Genomic DNA, 16,812 nt, shown 5'->3' on the forward strand with positions numbered 1-16,812 from the left:
GGCTGGCATGAACCAGCCCTTAATCATTCCTTATCTCTACCCTTAGCACCCATAGCTTTTAAACGACCCCTAACACCCAAACAGGACTCTTCACCGAAGCCTAAATTATTATATCTTAACACATGTTTTGTTTTTTTCATCTGTGTCTCTTTAGGGAGATTTTCCTTCATTTCTTGTCCTGTAGACCCAAGAGGATATCTTTCCAATGTGAGGGAAATCCCATCTTAGATGGTTGTCACAAGTGTCCCCACTGGAAGATTTTCTGGATAACTGGATAGTTAGAGAGAGAGATTCTCACTAACGAGACACAGCCAGCACTAAAAACCTGACAGTGGTTCTAACCCTCACCACTCCATATCTAGAAGAAAATCCTTTTGTAAATACTTTAAGCTAAGCCTAACACTTAAAAACATCACTCCCCTAACCTTAATCAATCTCTTAAGCTTTAAGCCTTACCGTAACTTAACCCATAACCTTTCCCTAACACTTAACTAACCTATCAAGACTATTGGCGCTGTGGGCTAGCAGTCCAGCACCTACACCTTTTAGTGCTTAGCTCTTGGCATTACAAAAAAAACCTTCTATTCTGTTGAGCATTGTATTTAACTTTAGTCTGACTCCTGATCTTTTTGACCAAAGCAGGTTACTTTGTGACAACTTCAACATTTTTGTATTCCAGCTTAAAAATACTCTATAGTCTTATACTTCATAGACCTAACCAGCTTCATGGCTTCGACACCAACATTAGTTGGGCCCGGATGTCTTCTATAAAAGTTAAACTGTTTTTTTATTTCATTCACTAAAATGCCTGGCTTCCGAGCCTGCAAAGATCATGGTGTTCCCCAACACTTACCTATTTCAGGGCTGTTCAGTGGTTCTGTGGTGTATGCTGTGTCAGAACCCACCACTTCCTCAGGCACTGTAACCTCTGGAACCACAATCTCTGGCACTACAACTTCTGGCACATCTTCTGGAACCACAACCTCTGGCACCACAACCTCAGACTTGGGTTGAGAATTACCTATAAAGGAGACACACGCCATATTTAGACTTGTTGTAAGTGTCTCTGTGTGGCACAGAGCATTCTACTTTTATATTCACTATTATTTTTTTTCATTTTTATGTTTTTCTGCTGCAAGTCACTTGCATTGTATATGTTTAAATTTCCTCTAAAATGTTCCAGCTGGGATTCTAGAACAGAAGCACACAACTTGTGGGTTAAGAAGATGTTGAGAACATGCTTCTTCAGATCATAGGATTTTCAAATACAATTGTAGAGTTATAAGAGTATATGTGTTACTTTTAAAATCATCTGGGGCATACAGTATGTATAAAGACCACTAACAAGAAGATTTATTGTTGCCCATAGCAACCAGTCAGAATTTATGCTTGCAATTTTCAACTCTACACTACAGAAATGACAGATGGAAACTGATTAGTTTCTATGGACAGCAAAAAATATTCTTATTAGCACAATAAAAAGAAAATACAGTATATCTCTCCAATGCATGGCGGCCTGTCCAGAAATCCAGTAAGCTCCTATTTTCCTGTAGCGAACTGACAATACTGCCTCTGCTGAATTGACGTTAAGCAGTCTTGTCAGCACTACCTTAGTTCTCTGCTGCTGGACTACAGAACTACACATAGGGGGTTTGGCTTTTAACCAGTTGACACCCACGGTGTTAAACCCCCTTCCCATCCAGGCCATTTTTCAGTATTCAGCGCTGCGCTACTTTGACTGACATTTATTCCGTCATGCAGCGCTGTACTGAAATTAATTTTATACCCTTTTTTGGGGACAGATAGAGCTTTCTTACTAAAAAAAGAGGTTTCAACCTCACATGCTTCAGCTAGGAAAATATAAGCAGCAGCACAAGTTATTTCATTGTACCATCTCCCTGATGGTACATGGTACACTAGGTAAGAGAAGGGCCATCTTACATCATGACTCATCACCTTCCCAGCACCTCCATCACATGGTGGCATAAGCTGTAATTCACTCTCAAGCAGTCCAAAGTCACTCTACCATCTGGTTCTAATACACAGATAGCCAAGTGATAACATGTATATAGCTACATTGTTGTTATAAGGATAATTTTCTGAGGAAATATACTGTATGTGGCTGGAACTGGACAATAAAAAATAGACAGGAGGTTGCATTTTGGCTTCTTTGCCTTGGGTGCTAAAGTACTGCTCCAACATTGTGTGCAAGCCATACATCACTGGTGGCTATAGGCACACAATCTGTGGTGCTCTAAGCACTGCAGTCCACCTCTGCTAAGATAATCTCTTTTAATAGAACAATCATATATTTAAAGAGCCATAACCTTGGGAAAAATATTGTGACAAAGTATAAATAAGCTCAGATGATATTCTATGTTTTTATTTATTTAAAGAAAAAAGACGAAATCTTTCCAACGTTAACAGAATGCCCATCTTAGAGATGCCACAGGAACAGATGTTCCTATTACAGGATTTTCCCTAACCTTTTGGTCTGGTGACATTTCAAAATTCTTATCATTTTGTGTATTCGTTACAATGGTCACCAGGAAAAATAGAAAGATGAATCCCCCCAATAGTAAATCTTGACAAAGGACCAAACCCTTCCCTACTCTATCTAAAAGTGGAAACATTTGCCTTTGACTACAATATTTAACATGGATCAACGTTTTTCGTCCTGCTAAATTGTACTCCGAGTTCTGATTCACAGTTGATTTAACAATCTTTATTACATTCAAACCATCATTCTGTTAAATAATTCCACAAATAACATTGTAAGAATACAGAGACTTACTAGTAGCGAATGTTGCTTGGTAAGTTATCAGGCCAAGGCTCTTGTGCTGCCCAGTAATGGTGACTTGGTACATCTGTCCACTTGCAAGTCCTCCAATAAGTCTTTCAGTGCCTGTGACATTTTGTTTAAGGACTAGACTCTGGTCCGCTAGTGAGATGACGCTGAGCTCATAGACGTGGGGTTTCAGGGAATCAGAACTGGTCCAGCTCAGACGCACACTGTTCTCTGTTATATTAAATATCTGAAGCTCAGTCCTCTGCATTGTTGTGGTCTCTGGAGTTAAGGTGACATCTTGAAGAAAAAGTAGCAATATTAACCTTTGTCAAAATGATCATTACAGTTTCATAAATAAAAGTCTATCACATACAGCATCTAATTTAACATTTTGTTATTGGGTGCAATTATTGATGGTGCCTCAGGAGAAGAATTATTGGTTTTAAAGGAGTTTGTACAAAGTGAGGTGGGGTATAACCTCTGATTTTTATTACTACTGATTTTTAGTACTACAGGGAGGTGTTTTCACCTCCCTGTATCATGAAAAACATAAAGATACATCTAACAAAAGATTAAACTCTGATGTACAGGTTGTTCGAAGGTCAGAAAGTGAGTCATAAATAAGAGCACAATAACAATAAGAACTTCATAGGTTTCTAAACCTTTTCACACTCTGTTAAAAAGGTATTTTCATTGTAGTTTGTGTCTCGGTGTCTTTGGTGATAGTGGAACAGAAAGTAAATGGAGAACAACAAACAGCAAATAAAATCCTTGGTGGTTATAATCCTTCATCAACCTGGCCAAAGCTAAAAAAAAATAATAAAAAATGACAGGACTTTGGTTGGGCTTTATTCGTAATTTAGTTAATTATATATGTTTTTGAGGAAAAATGCCTGACATCTTTAGGCAAGAATAAAAATATTGAAATACACAGGTTGATCTTAGCTTAAAAGCATGAATAATGATGCATATAAAGTCAGAAAATCATATGAGTGACATAATTACCTGTAAGGGTGTTGATGCTTGTTCGTGCTGTTATGACCTCAGGCTTTTCACTGGATAATATTTTGTCAGGTACTAGAGAATCATCAGTCCTGCAATGCAGATACAGCATGTTACAGAATTAAAGTGTATGTAAACCCAAAATCCATGTATTAGTGTTTTTGGCATTATGCCTCATTGTGTATTATACCGTTTTTTTAATTAAATATTTTTTTGTGAATCTGTTACAAAGTTCTTTGTCTCAAGTTCCTGCCAGTACCAACAGCACTTCCTGTTGCAGGGTAATGCTAAATTACTACCTTGTATCAAGAGCACTTTCTGTGACTTATTCTCAAAAATGTTTAAAAGTCCTGTCTGTATTGCCTCCAACAACCAATGAGATTTAAACTTGAAGATACCTCAAAGTTGGCAATTGAAAATTAAAATTGAATTGGTAGTTGTAGACAGTTTTCAAACAGGACAGTTTTCAGTTTGAGTGAGAATTTTTTAACCTATGTTACATCATCTTTAAGGCTTTGTCTATTTTTGCATTAAAAACTATTCCATCTGATTGCTACTATTAAATATTATTAGTTACAGATGAAAGATCTGTCTCACTCACGCTTCATTGGTGCTTTCATTGGTGCTTGGAGGCTGATCGTTCTGGAACCAACCACATTGACTTTGAATTTCAGGAGACAGATGGAATGCATTTTCACCTGTGATACACAGAAGGAGCAGATAAAAGCAAATATGAGTGAGACATGTATTATGATTATGACATTTATATTAATAGTTAAAGTGTATTTAAAGCCAAAATGTTTTCTTAGGTTTATATGCAATGCGTTATGTACAGACTCTCCTTTTGTTAGCACTTACTGCTTATAAATCCAGGCAGTTGCATTCCAAATCTCAGCAGGGTCTCTTCATTTAGTTCTGACGCCTTTCCAACTTTCTTGGAGAAAACATCATGTGGTTCACTAGCCAGTGAGTTCAAATGTCCAGTATGTACCTTCTTCCCTACACTCAAAATCACAAAGAAGTAGCCCTTGCATTTGGCCTCGATTACAGTCTGGCGCAACTGTTTGAGCTCATGAGGCTTCACGTCTCCAGTCAAAATAAGGAAGATGACCTTCATGGCCCTTGGGTTGGGAGCACTCTCAAGCACATGTTCCACCACATACTTGATAGCGTTGTTCAATGACCGTGTTCCATACAGCTGAGTCATTTTGGTTAGAACAAATGCCTGAAGTTTCTCTTTCTCAGTGTACTCAGTCAGTCCTACATCAATTCTCACAGGAGGGAAGCTGGAATTAATCTGATGTTCATAGGGAGCATGCTGGAGTATTGAAATGCGTGCATGATGGGAAGAGGATTTAGGATCTGGACTGAGCTCCAACTGTCCAATCACATGGGAGACAAATCTTTTTATCTCAGCAAACTGGGCTGAATTTGTGGAGTCTGAACTGTCCACAAGGAAGGCTAAGTCAATGTCTACATCAGTAGTTGCTGAGCGTCTAAAACGGAGATCGCCCCTGGGAATACCAACTCCACATTCACTAGCTGGCTCACACACATCTGTGGATAAAGAACACAGTTTGAAATTGCATTACATGTTGAGATTACATTTAGAGTTCATGCTGCCCCTGGCACACATGAATGATTGCTCTTTCATACAACCCCTATCCCTTTTATTCACACCCTGGGTGATTAAAGAATATGTAAAGCCAATCACTGAAATCTCATATAAACTTTAACATGCTAATGCAGTTATAAAAAGTATGGTTGAATATTTTAATTGTTTTTATTAAGGTCCTTGCTCTAGCACTTCCTGTCTCCCGACTGTGCTCCTATGCTGTCACCCTGTCACATGGGTTTCTGATGGAAACTACAAGTAGCTAGTGTAATACACAATGACAGACATGGTTCACCACTGTCCCCATCTCAAACCAGCCTGAGAAATGCCATGCAGCCATTGCTGTAGTGCATGTAGACCTAAAGTGTTTGCTAAGAGGCTCCATAATATCAGCAGCACTGAGATGTCTACAAGATAAAAGAGGAAAAAAAAACCATAGGGGTCTATTCACGAAGCTGCAGAAGGATCTAGCCGTAGCTTCGGACGATCCTTCGGCTAGCTTCGGGCCCCAGGACCCCTTCGGTTCAGTAGAACCGAAGGGGTGCTGTACGGGCTATTCACTATAGCTCGTACAGCTCCCGAAATGTTATCGCAATTGTTCATAATACACAGTGCTTTAGCAAACTGAATGCCATTCAGTTAGGGTTTACATCTACTTTTATGCAAATAATTAAACCATGAAGGGCTTTTGGAGGCAGTATTGAGCATACTACCGTGTTTCCCCGAAAATAAGACAGTGTCTTATTTTTTTTTTTGCAAGTTAGCGCTCTCATTGGGCTCTACCATCAGGAGCCTGTACAGAAAGACATGATGGCTGTGTTTAATCTGAGCTGCAGAAAATCTTGTGTTTATTTTCTGCAATCCCCATAACCACTTCCATGTCTGAAGCAAGACTTACTTACAAAGGTCCAGTAGAGGCCAGACTGAAAGAAGTGAATTTTTAGTTTTGGACCTGTTTCCTTTTACTACCGCACTGGCTAAGGGATTACTTATGGTAATACATGTCATCTATTAAGTACTACACTGTGCATGCATTAGTGGGTTGCATTATTATAATGGATACCCCATTGTTTATCCAGAATGCAGCTGCATAACAGCGCACCACAATGCACAAAAATGCACCATTTGTGTTGTGATGTACTGCGATGCAAAAAAAAAACATGCCCTACTTTTTCCTGTGTTCATTTAAAATGGGCTGCTTATCGCAATTCTTTCATCCTGTCATGGTTTAGTCCATCCAGATCTGATATTTGTTTTATAGGCACTGGCTATTTGAATGATGCACTTGCTTCCTTTAATTCTAAGAAACTGTGAGATGCTTTTGATTATCCAGGTCTGCCTTTTTGTTGCCATTTTAAGGAGGTCTCACTCTCCATATTGGATATTTCATTTATTTTGAGTTAAACGTTCCATGTTGTATCAGAAGGAGTGAGACTCCAAAAAACAAAGTACAAAAAAATAGCAGGAAGATGATACATCTGGTTCCCCAAGAGATACAATATAATAGTGTACAATTCACCAGCATCTTCCTAAAACTGAAATATTAGTTAATTCTCTTATAAGGATTTCTCTCTTCAATGGGGTATAACAGCTATCCCTGTTTTATTTTAAACACTTTTCTAAATTAGAGAAGATGTCACTTACCTAGACATACAAAGCAGGAAAGGACTTTGCGGATGGTTTCATTCAATTGAGCGCCACTTCCAAGGATTATAGCCTGGCCTGCTTCTGTGTTATTGACCTAGGAATTACAGAGATGCAAACACATGATTTATTCTTAACATAGAACAAAGATAAATAGCTTGCTTTTGAGAATGAACTGAGGGCAGTTCCCTATTTCAGAAGCTTTGCATCATATCCTTTTAGACTTAATTATCTAAAGAAATCACTAAAAACTTGTGTTAAGGCCTTTTCACAGTGAGATTTTGCAAAGCATTTACTTTGGGCAAGGTTTAAAGGAGAACTATGGGGTTAAGGCTTTTCCCCATAGTTCTCCTTAGGGTAACGGGAGGACACAAACTAGCGTCCTCCCGTCACCCTAAGCTGCTGCTTGCGGTATACTGAGGAGCCGCAGCTGAAGCGGAGGCAGAGCCAGCTCTACCCGCCCCCTCCTCCGTCCGTTCTGCCAGTCAGCGCTGGCGGATCGGAGCGGGGAAGGGGGAATCCAGCCCCTCCCCTGTCACGGCAGAGAGCCGTAACAGGATCGAGAGGTGAGCGAACGCCGGTATGTGTTCGCTCACCTCCCGATCTCATTGTCACAGGTCGGCTAGAACTATGAGGTGACTGAAAAGCACTCATAGTTCTCCTTTAAGCAGTTTTATTGAAGGTCTTTAACACACCTTTAGGTCCAGTTTGGGTTGTTAAACACAGATCTTAATGGTAGTGCTGACTGTTCCTTGAAACAAACTTTAAGTAGGCTTCAATAAACTTCAAGACTATTTGCAGCATAAGTTTGCTGAAACCTATAGCATGTTTAAAGTAACAGTCAGCACTCCTATTAAGAAATGTGTTTAACATCCTTCCTCATAGTGGAAAAACTGAAGTTTCCTTTCGAGACTTAAAGGATGCTGAAGCCCATGTGAACAAGGCCTTATAGAGAACATTACTATCTCAACTTCCATCCTTTATTGCAGCAGTTCATCATCTGCGGGTAGGGACCAAATAGAGTACCAACTGTCTTTTGGGGTTCATCTTGTATTTCATACATTTATATAGACACAGCTACTGCAGTTTCTAAATAATGGGGTTGCAGTTCTATAGGTCTCAGACAAGATGCACAAGATGCACCATAAAAGAGTAGGCTTTTAGGAATGGTTAGCTTTCTTCCAGGGGGACATCCACTTCAGCAAGGACCCAGACACAAAATATGATAACGACAGATTTTAAGGCATTTACACTAGTTCTAGCTAAAACTACATTATAATTAGATTAATTCACATTATTGTGGTCCATTGCAGTGCATTAACGCACACATATTATGTTGTACATTTATGTCATTGCAGTAAAGCAGCCCATCCATTAGGATGGGAAAGCAGTGCATCACAACAATAAAAAGCATATGGCCTTTTTTTGACAATGCAACACACCACAACACATGTGCTTGTGCAGTGTGATGTGCTGCCGTGTGTTTGCAGTGACTGTGACTACATAGTGCTATTCACTCCAACATATGAGCCTTAATATTTGGACTCTTATATTTTTTGATCTTCTTTAATGAATACATAACTGCATTCACTGCTTTTATTTTTGCCTGTGGTTCAAACGTCATATAAACAACACTAGGAAAAGGTTTCACTTCGAAACTACCCATGCTGGGAAATCTATAATAAAGGAGCCAGTAATTTCACATATTTATAAAATTGACAACCTTGTTTTGTAAAATGTATATATAAAATAGTAATGTATATGTATAGTAGTAAAATGAATTAGTATTGTTGGTTGATACTTTTTTGTTTACATATAAAATCTCTTCCACTGACCAACAAACTGATGGGTCTTGTGCCTAGGTACCACATAATTTGACCCTGCCTTTTTTAGGCAGTGGTCAGGTATCTGGTGAACTTTAAAGGAGAACTATGACATGAGTGATTTCCACTCACCTCATAGTTCTAAGCCGACCTGTGACAATGAGACTGTCACAGGTCGGCTCAGTAGATCGGGAGGTGAGGGAAAACATACCGGGTTCCCTCACCTCTCGATCCTGTCACGGCTCTCTGCCGTGACAGGGGGAGGGGCTGGATTCCCCTCTCCCCGCTCCGATCTGCCAGCGCTGACTGGCGGAACGGACGGGGGAGGGGGCGGGTACAGCTGGCTCTGCCTCTAGGTAGGCAGAGCCAGCTGTCACTCACGCAGCTGGGCGGATCCCGTCATCTAAGTCGGGATCCGCTCCAGGTGCGGCGTCTCAGTATACCGCGAGCTGTAGGGTAACGTGAGGACGCTAGTTTGTGTCCTCCCGTTACCCTAAGGAGAACTATGGGGAAAAACACTGACCCCATAGTTCTCCTTTAAGTCAATTCAATCAGTTGTTATTGTCTTAATGCCACCAGTAAGTGGAAAATTACCTTGGTAAGAGTTTAAGAGCCTGTATCAACAGGCTTTGGTTTGCTGTAAGCAGGTTTTGATATACCATGCTAGTCTATGGAAAAGCAAAACCCACTTGAAAGCAGGACAGATGCAGTTCAGAAGGTCAACTGCAGGTCAGATGACCATGTCAATGAATTCATGAATGATCTCGGAAGAACCTCAGACTGAGGTCAAACTGATGCCAACGACACAAGCTCAAAGCCCATTGAAACAGACCTTTATTCTGATTGGTAGGTATGGTGAATTAACATTAATGTCCTTACTCAGGCACTTTATTCTGACACTTTGGAAGTGATATATAACAAGTGTACTACAAGAACATTTGCCTTAGTGTCCACAACTATTTGTGCAGCCCATGTTTGAAAATAAACTAAGAATTCTGATTGACTGCTATAAGCAACAACAATAATTTCCTATAGCACACTTTGTGCATATCAGCCCCTTTAATGGACCCCTTTAAGGCTTGGTGGTATTGCTGCAATGAAATATGAACATTGTAGAATTCTAACACCACAGCTTATTGAGTTAGCTAATTTGTGAAAATGATTAAAAACTCCTCCCCTCCCTTTTTTTTAAATTACTTTTTTGGATATAGAATATGGAATCATTGAGACATTTTATATATTGAAATTTGCAATACAGGTGTATGTCCTGTTGTATGTTTTAAATACTATAATGTGTTACTTTGATTTTCTTCAATATCAATTAAAGATATTAAAATAAAAACTCAGTAATCTGGATCAATAATTATGACTTTACCAAACAATAGATTCAAAAGTCTAAATCCTGACCTAATCTGAAAAATAGTGGACTTGAAAAAGCCAGAGGTACCTAAATTCCAGGATGCTTTCAATTTCAATAGCTGTCTATTGACATGAGTGCCTCACACTTACCTTTAAAGCATTGACCAATGGCCTGTCTTCTCTCACTGTAAGGAACACAGAAGACACGCCAGCATCATACAGCTTAAGTACAGCCTCATTTAGTTGTGGTGAGGCTCTAGTTGGAGCATTACTGAAGAACACAGCCACCTTTCTTGTCAGGAAACCTCCACGCGACCTCTTAAATGTGTTTCGTGCCACAAAAGACATGACACCATCCAAGCTTCTTTGCTTGTTAGATGTAACCAGTTGCAAGTTTTCCATCTGAGTGAGCAGTGCTTGTTTCCTGAGGCCTTCAGAAAAGCGAACTTCTGTGGTGACCTCACTATTGTAGGTAAGCAAAGCAACGCGGGCTCCTCTTGGACAGTTGCTCTCAGAAATTGACAGCTGGTTAACCACTCGCACAGCAGCTTCTCTCATGTTGTTAAACTGATTTCGGTTCACATCCGAAGATGTGTCAATAGCAAACACCAGGTCAGTGGGGAACAGAGGGCATTCTTGTTTACCTGTTCAGTGTAGAATGATTTATCATTTCAATTAGAAAGTATCCAAGATGGCATGATTCGCTTCAGTATGGCAAACAAAGCACTGGCATTTTATATCACTAGATATATAAGACATCTACATTTAAGATAACCAGCTACAACAAGCAGTAAACAGGGTAGGTTAAAGGGTAATTCCACTTTCCCAGGTGAATTTGGTCAAATGGAATTAACCCCTCCAAACTGGCCCCTTCTCTCTCTCCCACCCCACTGCTATATTTACCTTTGGGCCAACGCTCTTGCCCCTCCACTGGTGCTGGTGACTATCCGTACCCCGTACTGCCATGTACTGCCATGTACTGCAGCCCTGTGCTCTGGATTTTGAATTTCGCTTGCAAATGGCAAGCACTTATTGCTCCGTGTGGTCACCTGACCTCTCTGACCAATGAAAAGCACTTCTTGGCACAGTCAAAAGCACTTCTCATTGGTCAACACGTTCAGGTCACCACACTGACAAATGAGTGCTTGCCATTTGTGGGTGACATTCAAAATCCAGAGCTACATGGCAGTACAGGGTATGGATAGTACAACTACACTGGTGGAGGGAAAGAGGCGTCAGCCCAAAGGTAAGTATAGTGCTGGGAGGGGGAGGGGTCCAGATTGAAGGGGGTGATTCCACTTTCTCAAATTCACCTGGGAAAGTAGAATTGCCCTTTCATAGATAGCAATCACAGAATGCATCTTTTAAATTTGTCATAGCCAATGCATACCTTCCATTCAGCTTAACATACTATGCTGTTTCTAGCCTGCTACTGTGGTTATATTCACTGCATGATCAGAGTTCAAGTGAACCTGTGGCCACACTAATATCAACCAAGTATTTACATATTCCTAATGAACAGTATATTACCTTTAAAGCCAGCCTCACTGACATTTCTAGCTGGAGATACTGTGGAGCAATTCATCCAGCTTCTGCACTCAGATCATAGGACTAGAAGGCTGCTGAGTCACTGCTGGGAGAAGGGAGCAGGGTGGGCTGAGCTGCTGACAGAATGACCCACTTCAGTGCTTCTGCTGTGACCTTTGAGAATGAATTTCTCCACAGAGCCTAAAGCCACAAAGGTCAACGGACACTTGTTTTAAAGTAGGGCTGTACAAATTAACGATGAATTTCTCGATTAATCGTTAATCTTTTTGATCAATTAAAAATTTTTTGATTGCTAATGAAAATACTCACCTCCCCGCCGGCTATCGGGAGTCCCGTCAGAGATCCAGTGACGTCGATGTCCCCAAGTGGCTCCGTCGGCTAACGAAGGGAAGGGGGGAGGAGTCCGGTGATGTTGATGTCCCCAAGTGGCTCCGTCGGCTAACGAAGGGAAGGGGGGAGGAGTCCGGTGGCGGCGATGTCCGTGACGTCACCTGACTCCTCCCCCTTCCCTTCGTTAGCCGGGGGAGCCACTTGGGCCGGTGAGTTTACCCAAGAAACTTTCTGCACGAGCGCCAGCCAAGGCATTGGCCTATACACATACAGCACAGCAATAAAGTAATAAAATGAACTAAGATCACACTAATCCAGCACGTTATTATTCTGAGTTGCCCCACTCAAGCGGCGGCCATATTGAGTGGGGCACGTGAGATTAATAATGTGCTGGATTAGTGTAAATCTAGTTAATTTTATTACTTCATTGCTGTGCTGTATGTGTATAGGCCAATGTAGTTGGATCTGTATGTGCGTTATAATTAATTGAAATGAATCGATTAATTGATTTAAAAAAATTTTGATTAATCGAACACGAACATCAGTAACAGCCCTATTTTAAAGCACATTTACTGCTTGTTAAGAAAATGTAAATAGTTGAATGTCCATAGCCTGGCCACCAAAGCATAGGGGTGCGTTTGGGCTGTAAATCAGTTGGACACCAAGTTTGATTCTCCATGTGTATGTACATTTTTGTTTTAATTTGTAGCAGATATTTTATAAATGTAGGTGTCCTAATCAGTGGATATGGGCAGAGGTGAATTAGAAGATGTTGGCCTTGCCATATACAGCAACATAAAATCAGGTGTAAACTTGTGTTCAAATGCAAGTATACTTACCATAGCAGCAAGCTGTACAGATGTAGGAGTAATATTGACCACAGGAACAAGAACAAAAGCCACGGGAACAAGAAAAAAAGAAAGTTTAGTGTGTAAACAAAAATATCTACACATTTACAATGTTTACATGAGTATGCTGAAATATTTTACACCATGCAACTTTTATTATGACATATTTAGTACAAGTATGGTGGATAGTACTTACGGCATGTGTTTCTGATAGTCTTCACAAGTCCACATTGCTATAAAAAAAGGCAAAAATAAAGTAAACTATTTTGTATATGTAACTTATACTATGATATGTGTATAGGCCAATTCTTACATCTCTTGAACCTTCTCGTTCTCCCTTCAGGCCCTGGAAAGAAAACATTTTGATTTAGTAAATACAATGATTTTTCTCTTTCCATCAAACATAAATGTGGAGATAAACAACAACTTTTTTTTTAACTTACACTTGGTCCTGAATGTCCTGGATCCCCTTTAGTGCCTCCCTTACCAGGATCACCTGCATTGCCCTAAATGAAACACATGATAAAGAATATATCAGCATTTAAAGATAACCCTATATTTTTGGGGTGAAAATGGCAGCAAGTCTATATATACTGCACAATTAGCCAAAGTTACCCAGTCATAGTTATTGGTGAAAATGTAGAGCTAGCAGGCGATTCAAGTTTTAAAATGTTACTCTCTATATACATAGCAAATACAACATTTTTGGTCCTTTCACAAATTCTCAGCTTAAAAAACACCTACCCTACGTCCTCTGCTTCCTTTAGGTCCAGACTCTCCATTAGGTCCTTTATCGCCAGGATCTCCCTGAAGAAAAAGATAAATAAGGTCTTTATTGATGAACATTGCAGCTATGAACAGTGGTCAGGTAGATTCATAACCCTATTCAAATTTGGATCAATAATTACAAAACATATTTTAATTTTAGTGTATCCCAGAAAGAAGTCGCAATTTTAGTTTTGTATGTCATCATCTGGACCATCTAGAATATCCAACTACCAAAAGACTGGTTAGTATATAAACAGAACTCCAGAAAGGCTAAAACCATTGTCAAGATTTTGTTGCTGTCTGACCAACGTTGAAATATTTTTTTCACGTACTATCCCTGTGACAGTGTTCAGGAACATTGTCACACTTCAATGGGAACACATACAGCACAAAAACATTTCTCTATCAGTACTTTCTGTCCCAGAGACTGTGGCAACAAGGCCCCAAACAACAGTAAAAATCTGACAACTGGCCTAACTGTTCTTCACATTGTGCTGCATTGGAGAAAAATGTTTTTTTCTTCTGGAGCTAAACTTTAACGGTTACCCTTTAGGTAACTGTTTTCAGTTACATAATTCCAAATATAACCAAGATATTAACTGTGTGGAAACAGACAGTAAATGATGGAGCAAAATGTGCTAAAACAGATTTCAGTTCACCTTTTGTCCAGGATATCCAGGGAATCCATTTTCCCCCTAAAAAACACAAAAAAGCATTGTAAGACATACATTTAGACATACATTTACATTCTCGAGAGACTTAACCAAAAGTGGAAGACAGTTATTACTTTTTTTAGACTTTACCTTCTAACTGGAAAGACCCAGTGAGTGGTATTAAGAAAAACTAGTAAATTATTGTGTTGAAGTATTTCCTCATTTGAATGTCTGTGCAACCATCCTTTACATATAAGATTTAAGAAAAACATGCTTACCTTTCTTCCTTTAAGACCAGGGTTTCCAGCTCCATCACGACCATCATCTCCCTGTAAGAAGAAAAAATTGTTTTTTACTAGTTCATCCTTCCTTATAGCTATAGAAAGCTTGTTAGTAGTGATGAGGTTTGGGTTCACTGCTACTATGGGTTCAAGGTGAATTCTGCAGGTTCGAGATTCGCGTTCTTAGTGCATTTTATGCAGATTGCCATGGGATAATTTTTTTTAAACATAATGTACTGCAGGCTTTGGTATTAATTGGGTCAATAAGGAGACTCTTGGATAAGTCAGCCCCCTTACTATAAAATGACTTGGGAGGCACAGAGCAATCATTGTGTCAGTGAATTGAAAGGGAAAACATAGGGAAAGCTGACAAACTGTATAGGGAGAGATTAGGATCAGTTAGGCAGCTGTAAATCAACCACTTTGCTGCCTTTTTTTGTTCTTATTATTGGGGACTTTTTTTGTCTATCATTCTATTTTGTTTTGATTTGAGATCAGTAGTCACTTTTAGCTGCTGCCCCGTCCATAGCAAACTATTTATTTGCAAGGCTTCTCATTAAAGAAGAAATCTGTGACAATTTATTTTTTTCTTAAACCTTACAGTGGGGCTATAACCCCACTCTGCAAGGGTTAAGTGCTCATTTTGGTCTAGGGAGGAAATAACAATACTCACCTGATCCTCAGAGCTGGCTGGCTGCTGGACCAGTCTATGGAGGCTCCCCCCCTCGCTGTAGTGGTTTAAGGTCCATGAGCTGTGCACTGTGTTCACTGCAGCAGAGGAGGAGACAGGCTGGAGGGAGTGCTATCACATCCAGCTGCCTTCAAGGATCACATGAGTATAACTATGTATAACTATTTTCCTCCCAAGATCAAAACAAGCAAGAATTAAGATTCATTTTCCCCTGAGTTCTGCTTTAAAAACACAATAGGCTTTTGTTTCAGGGGTGGATTTTGGAGGTTTAATTTATTTTAGGGGTAATTTGTTTTTTTATTTTATGTAGCTAGAGTCTTTTTTTGCTGCAAGTCTATTATTTATTATTGCAACTGGCCTGCTGCTGGCCACTTTTACACTGCTGTATCCTCTGCAGTAGGTTAATTCTTGTAGTAAGGCACCAGCCTGTCCTATTTGTCACCAGTAAATATGGGCTTAGCCCTGCTATTTAAAATTGTTTTGCAGCTAGCCAATTTTGCACTATTGTCTTATGTGCAGTCTCTAATTGTAGTAAAACATCTGTACTCTTTTTCTCAAGTACATGTCAATCACATATGAAAAGCATGGAGTGTTGCTAAAGCTACCTGACAACAGTCCTTTTTTCAAACAGATTGGGTGGGTCTGTTGTACATAAGCTAAGCTAACTATAAAAGAAAAAAAATCAATTCCATTCTGTCAGTGTATGCTGTCGCTGAGACTGTCTGTGAAAATCATGCTGTTCTATAACACCATGTACAGGTTTAAGGCATCCTTCAAACATGGTATTTCAAGGATTTGTGTATTTCCAATGGTGCCCATGAAGCTGCATGAAAAGACCCTTTTCCCAATCAATGACATTTATTTTTGTAGTTGTAGATGTCCCCATGGCAGTGCCCAACTTCCCATGCCTTTTTTTTTGCCAGTAGTTTGCCTAATTAGTCCAAACTAATTCTGGCCAGAAATAGGAAGATTTGGTCACCATAGGCTTCAGTAGGATTCACCTCTAAGTTTGGGTTTGCCAAATTTTAAACAGGATTCGCCAAATCTTGGTGAATTGATCCTGGACACATTCACCCATCACCACTTGTTGCTCATTGCTTTATATATGCCTTTTTTGCTTTTATGCAGCAAATATTTTCTTACACCTGAGGCTCCATTTATAAAGCAGTGGCATGGCATTGTGCAAATGTGCTTTGCACTCCACCTGCTTTTAGACTACATTCTCAACAGTGAATTTAAAAAAAGTAGGAGGAGCAGATCCCAGTCATGTGACTGTCAAAATCATATGTCTGACCTTTCCTGCTATCATGAATTTCTCTCTGCAATGCCAAAGACTCTGCAGAGGGTAATCCTGTTTAATGTGTCCTGCTTTCACGTCCTGCATGGAAGGTGTGCACCCACAGGCACTTCCTTCCCTAGGATGACAACGCTTACTAAGTTTGGCTACTGCATTCCTCAGGTG

The 16,812-nt window shown here is 39.8% G+C and overlaps 1 protein-coding gene across 1 annotated transcript in view; it reads right to left on the minus strand.

Moving 5' to 3' along the window:
• Positions 1–16,812, minus strand: part of COL6A3 (collagen type VI alpha 3 chain) — a 100,210-nt gene that overhangs the window by 17,594 nt on the left and 65,804 nt on the right. Inside the window, exons 28-41 of the mRNA XM_018559945.1 lie at positions 14,657–14,707; positions 14,385–14,420; positions 13,702–13,764; positions 13,401–13,463; positions 13,271–13,303; positions 13,154–13,190; positions 12,949–12,960; positions 10,382–10,875; positions 7,050–7,146; positions 4,649–5,347; positions 4,392–4,488; positions 3,794–3,882; positions 2,795–3,085; positions 854–1,021 (exon numbers count right to left, since the gene is read on the minus strand). Coding sequence (XP_018415447.1) covers positions 854–1,021; positions 2,795–3,085; positions 3,794–3,882; positions 4,392–4,488; positions 4,649–5,347; positions 7,050–7,146; positions 10,382–10,875; positions 12,949–12,960; positions 13,154–13,190; positions 13,271–13,303; positions 13,401–13,463; positions 13,702–13,764; positions 14,385–14,420; positions 14,657–14,707 — 2,230 coding nt within the window. The remainder of the gene's footprint in view (positions 1–853; positions 1,022–2,794; positions 3,086–3,793; positions 3,883–4,391; positions 4,489–4,648; positions 5,348–7,049; positions 7,147–10,381; positions 10,876–12,948; positions 12,961–13,153; positions 13,191–13,270; positions 13,304–13,400; positions 13,464–13,701; positions 13,765–14,384; positions 14,421–14,656; positions 14,708–16,812) is intronic.

The sequence above is a fragment of the Nanorana parkeri genome, unplaced genomic scaffold (genome assembly GCF_000935625.1).
Source record: "Nanorana parkeri isolate BGI_ZX_2015 unplaced genomic scaffold, ASM93562v1 scaffold423, whole genome shotgun sequence".
NCBI lineage: Eukaryota > Metazoa > Chordata > Amphibia > Anura > Dicroglossidae > Nanorana > Nanorana parkeri.